At 37.1% G+C, this 6,000-nt stretch overlaps 2 protein-coding genes across 2 annotated transcripts; both read right to left on the bottom strand.

Moving 5' to 3' along the window:
• Positions 1-2,894: 2,894 nt before the first annotated feature.
• LOC113328088 (putative uncharacterized protein DDB_G0274435) lies at positions 2,895-4,025 on the bottom strand. The gene has a single exon (XM_026575179.1). It carries the CDS (start codon positions 4,023-4,025, stop codon positions 2,895-2,897), a length of 1,131 nt encoding a protein of 376 aa, XP_026430964.1.
• Positions 4,026-5,293: 1,268 nt separating this feature from the next.
• On the bottom strand, positions 5,294-5,797 carry LOC113328089 (ubiquitin-conjugating enzyme E2 7-like). The gene has a single exon (XM_026575180.1). The coding sequence runs from the start codon at positions 5,795-5,797 to the stop codon at positions 5,294-5,296; it is 504 nt and encodes a 167-aa protein (XP_026430965.1).
• Positions 5,798-6,000: the final 203 nt, after the last annotated feature.

Genomic DNA, 6,000 nt, shown 5'->3' on the forward strand with positions numbered 1-6,000 from the left:
TACTGGCAAAAACATTTGTCAGCCTCGGAAGTAAACTTGTATTTCCACCTTTCAAATCAGATATTGCAACTGGGTAAGATTCCATATCTCTTTGCTTTTCTCAAGTGCTATGTATTCTTCTTGAAATTCGCGCAGCTCCGACATTGTTATTGTATCCTTTATTCTGAATATTTGGATATATAATACATTTGTTGAAAAGAGAGCATTAATAAATTCAAGAATAAGATGTCGCTCATCCACCCGTCTTTCCATTTCACTACACATGGTTCTCCAACGTGTTGTTAGATGACGCAAACTCTCATTTGTTCTTCTGCGAAGTCCGAATGCAGTCTCAATCCCTGGTCTTGATAGATTATTACTTATGTACTGCCCCAAAAAGACATTTTGTAAATGATGAAATGAACCAATGGATTCTACAGGTAGTCCTTCAAACCATTTCAAAGCTTCACCTGCTAGGCTTGCAGCAAAATATTTGCACATCACTGCATCATAATTTTCCCACTGCAATAAAGATCTTGCATAAGCTTTCACATGTTGTATTACACATGCACTCCCTTCAAATATACTTGTAAATGACGGTAAACTGCACTTACATGGTATCGGTGCTCTCTGAATTTCCTTTGTAAATGGAGTTTTTCCAGCTTCCTCCACTGCTTCCTCTAGTTGTTTTCTTCCATCATTTCTTTTTGCAGTCATCATTTCTCTTAATTCTGCCATCTCCTTAAGAATTTCTTTGCTGAATGATTGATCCAAATCTTCTTGCATGGATCTTTTTAATCTTGCTTGTCTCAATCTATTCTCATGATTGTTTTGGCGTATTGCTTCTTGTATTTCCTGTTTTTCAGCTTCTTCTCTTCTTCACCTACGCCTTTCAGTATTTGTTTTCATTTGTACTATATCATGTTTTTCTTCACTGCATGTGTGATCATATCGGTGTCTTGATATTTCTCTTTCTTGTGGAATAACTCGACCTTTTTCTGTATCATTTATGTGACGACGTTCGCGTTTCCTAACTCGGTTATCATAATCAAGTTGACGTAATCCGCTTTGTAATTCTCTATCTTCTAATTCTTCCCTTCTTCTCTGGCTATCTCTCGCACGTGCAGTCTCTCGTTCGCGCTCATATTCGTCTCTTAATATTTCTCTACCATGTAATATCATCTGTCCTTGCCTTGGATCCTCTTCTTCCTTTTCAAAATTAATATTTGCGCGACCAAGAAGGTCTCGTGGATGTTCATACCGATTAGTTGATAAGTCAATTATACGTCTCGTTTCCCTTTGATATTCCAAATTTTCATTTTCTTGCGAGTTTTCTTCAATGACTTCCATGTGTTGTCTTCGTCTATCATTTCTTCGATTAGATTGACTTTTTCTGGAAGTACTTCTACTTGATCTTGACCTTGAACGTGTATCACTCCTTGACCTTTGTTCTTGTAGTCTAAGATTCTCTTCTCGTAAATCATCATTTTGACGGATTAGATTCGCACGTTCTTCTTCTTCTCTCTTTCTTTCAATTAGTAATCTTTGCCTAAGCTCTGCAATCGTCACATTTCCTTCACTCGCTGTAATTGGTTATTCGTTCCCAATTCGCTGTCCTTTGTCTGTAGAATTCGTCATCGCAGTATGGACACTCACTCTATCATAATCTATATCATTATTCTTTCCTTGTTCTCGCTGAGATCCAATTGGAATTTCTGTTCTTTAATGTTCTTCCATTCTTTCCTCTTGTTGCTCAAGATTTGTAATTCGTCTTCATTCAGCAAGTCTGTTACTTATTCTAGTTGTCATTCCTTGTTCAACAACAGACTCGATCCTTACCATTTCTAAATTTTTAGATCTCACTTTTTTCCTTAAAATCTATGATATACTATCAGGAATTAACATCCAGAGTTGTTTTCTAGCGCCAAAAATGTAGTTGTAAGAAATCTTACAACTACACTCCATTAAAACTGATCCAATTTCTAGGTGATCATTATAAACTCTTGTTTTATTAATTGAAGATTGGGAACGTTTACAAAATAGATTCAAGTATTAGAACAATTCTACTTGAAGCCTAGATTCACTCTCTCTCTCTATTTCTATTTCTTTACCAAGACTTACCTTAGAATCCCCCTAGAAACAATGACCTCTCTCCTTTATATAGGATTTTACATAGTGGATGACAGCTAAGAATCCCATTATTTTCGGGATCACTATTCGACATATTCTCTCACATACAATCGCTCATCTTCGCATAACATACTTCTTCGCATAATTCTTCACACTTTAATCGTGACTTTGTTGACATCATCTGGTGTGTCATCTCAACTTTGTTGTGTGCGATGCTCTTCGCTTAAGTTGTATTCTTTACTTCGCGTCGTTATTAACGTGTGCGATATTTAACTCCTACAAGACCGTTATATGATTTCCAAAGCCCAACTTTGCAGAGATCTTCTCTTGTTGCTCGAAAAAAGAAGTATTCATGGCGTCTCTTTGTTGTTGCACCAATTCCAATGCTTTTAGTTGGATCCACCTTTTCTTCTAAAAGTGAACCTGATACTTGAGTATTGCTTAGGCCAGATATGATCTTATTTTGCTCCTCAAAATAGGCATTCATACTGTTCTTTTGTTACTACGTAGAGGGTCTGAATCTGAAATAGGAGGAGATAGGAGAGAAAATATTTTCTAGGGTTTTCAAAGGCTTGAAAACTCTAAAACTTGCAATGGATAATATTTCCTGTAATGACCAGTTTTCCGGCCCAAAAATAAAAAACTTCCACTGAACTTGATGACCCTTTGCTAACTTTAGTGCAGACAGAGTCTCTATCTAAGGATATTAACGACTGTGTTGATGTCATAACTGATTGGACTTGATGCTTTCCCTTTTCCTCTCGTTTGCCCAAAACTCATCTATATTAACCGCTACAATCGCAACCTCTGGTCGATACTGTTTTCTTTTTCTCTTTTTTTTTTCTTTTTCTTTTATTGCTCTTATTTCCTTCCTTTTCCAGGTTCTGATGTTGTTTTACTTGTTTTATTTGTTGTTGCTCTGGTTGTTGTTGCCACTGTTTTAGTTGTTGATGTTGTTTTTGTTGTTGTTGTTTTTGTTCCTCTAGATTAAACTCCCGAAGTGCAAGCGAATTCTGTTGTGTTGGTTGTTGCTGAACCTGTGGTGAAAGAGCTTGATGCATATATTGTTGCATTGGCTCAGATTGCTGTTGCAACTGCTTCTGTGTTTTTATGTCGACAACTGCAACTTCGGGCTGTTGTTGTATAACTTGTATTTCTTTCGTCACAGTAGTAACATCTAACTGTTGTCGTCTCTTCTTCTTCTTCCACATCCACTGTCTAACTCTTTTATTTTGTGCTTTTTGAATTCGATTTAGTTGTTGTTGGCCTTTTTCTTCTTGTTCTAGCTGCTTATTTTGCAAGATATGTTGCACTTCTGGACCATTGACCACCAACCCATGCTGACTATATGGATGTTGCTGGGGATCCTGCGGGAGAATGAGTTCAGAATTGGGATTTATCATGTTTTGGTGTTTATTCTTCATCCTAGCGGAGAAGTCCTCTACCTCAATCTCCTTTGGTGCACCATATTGTAATACATTTGGTCTTTGCTCCCTCAATGGGCTAGACATTCTCACATCACCAGTCTCCATAGACTCCAAATTTTCAATCTCTGCTGCATAACATGGGTACCTGGCAAATCTTTTCTTCTCTACAGATTGCATGAGTTTGATCTTTTCAAAGTTCCGATCTGAAAAAGGATAATATCTATCCAAAAAGGAATCCTCAAATTCTCTCCAAGTCATTCCTTGAATATCCATAGTGCATCTATTTATATCCCACCAATGACTTGCGACTCCTTTAAGCATAGAAGTAGCAAGAATGACTCGTTCTTCATCCGTAACTCTCATTAAACCTAGTTTCTTCTCAATCACTCGAAACCACTCTTCCCCAACAGCTATATCTGAAGACCCCATAAATACAGGTGGATCGAGTAGCTTAAATTCCTTAACCAGATGATGATCATTAGTATTCATTCTCTCTCAAGCCTCAAGGGGCACGACCAATTCACGAAGGATGGCAGTTTGTCAGCTATGAAACTGACACTAAATCGGAGAATAATAACTACGAGATTAACATTCATAAATCAAATACTGATAGCAATGTAGAATGTGAATACAGGCCAGGCCTTCTTATATATACGTTCCATTAATTCCTAGTTAATACCGTGACAAGGAAAAAGAAAAATCAACTCGGAAACCAATTAGACCCAGGAAAGGGAAATCCAAAATTAGGAAACGAACTAAAATAAGCCAATTAGGAAATTCTAAGAGACATATCAAGAAACAGAAAACTTATACAAGTTTCAGTTCGCCAGTGTCAAACAGAGAGGACTAACTCAAGAGGATGTCCTACATCTTATGGCAGGGTCTAAAATTGTCCGGTGATGGCTTGGGATCATTTGACCATTGATCGACAAGTTAACGGTCAAATACTTTTTTTTTATCGGAATCGAGTTTGGTGTTGTCAAATTTTTCTTTTTAGTGGTCTGTAAAGAATTTGGTGCCCAGTTACTTTACCGCCCAATAACTTTACCAAAAGTATTATAGTGATATCTGCCCCTTAATAATTGGTTAAAGTATCATCCACCACACCAATTATTTAAGGTTGCTACATCGGATTACGTTATTGTTTCCCGTGAAGTTTAGTAACTCTGTGACAGCTTTGCAATTTATCTGTCAGCATATTGTTAGTAATATTGTTGATTGAACATGTCATCAATTTGTTGAAAAAATTGTTTCTGGACCCTTCAAGAAAGAATCAAATGTTAGGGCATGGTTTCAACTTCCATGACTATGAAACAAATGCCAACTGCTAAGCATGGTATGTTGAAGGTTGGTGCTACAAGCAAGGATATACATCCACGGATTGAAGAACATTGGTCTCCTTGATTTCAAAAGTATCTCCATCAAAATTCAGAGCTCTTCATTATGACCTAATCAATTTGATGTTTGATTGGTCTATGGGTGCATCACCATATCACAACATGAACGGATTTAGTATCAGGAATATATTTTGAGTTAGTTTGGCAACTAGAGGTAGAAGCAAAAATCTGTAACAAAGTGTTTTATGCTTTAGAAGAAAATAAAATAATATTTGTCTTTTGCTTCTACAAACAAACCATTATGAAATTTGACAATGTGATTCGAATAAAAAAAATTCCTAAATTTTTTACGACAGAAGAAACAGATAAAAAAACGTCCCCACAACTCACAATAAAAATTCCTAAATTTTTCGACTGAGATCAGCCTTCTTGTGATTGTCTCACAATGCGTTTTACTCTCTTTATAAAATCACCTCTTTTAGACCTCCATTCTATCGCAGCCTCAACGTTTGCAGGAGACCCGTCATTCGGACTCGAAAGCAACGATATAATACTCAAAACTATGCTTTCCACCGTATGAATAGGCATCCATCTCTCACTCGAAAGCTCATAACCATTCGGGTCTTCTCCTGGATCATGAAGAATCGATATGCAGACTTTTCCATCGGGGTAATAAACATTCGGATGCCACATATCTGACACAAACTTTACTGTTGGAGGGCTGTTGGGATAATTGGCAGGAAACGTCATGATAGCATCAAAGAATCCTCCATCATAAGTACCGGAAGGTCCAATAATCTTGAGACTCCATTCAAACATATTATCATCATTAACTAACCCGGCAGAGAATCCATCAACTGGATTTCTCGAAAGATCTTTGAGTTGTTTTGCAAGGAGAAGGCTTGCTTGAGTTTTGTCAGCCATTAAAAAAACAAAAGCTATACGTCAAGAAAAAGCACACACAGTGGAGAAACCAGAAACGACGATGATATTAAGAGGGCTGTGGAGTTGTTATATTTATAGCGTGATGATATACGAGAGGAATTAGAGTTGAAACTGTATCCGGAAGTTAGACCTAAGGATGGTGAAACTGTGTAGGATTCAAGATTTGGAAAGCTGACAAAAAA

The sequence above is a fragment of the Papaver somniferum genome, unplaced genomic scaffold (genome assembly GCF_003573695.1).
Source record: "Papaver somniferum cultivar HN1 unplaced genomic scaffold, ASM357369v1 unplaced-scaffold_107, whole genome shotgun sequence".
Lineage (NCBI taxonomy): Eukaryota > Viridiplantae > Streptophyta > Magnoliopsida > Ranunculales > Papaveraceae > Papaver > Papaver somniferum.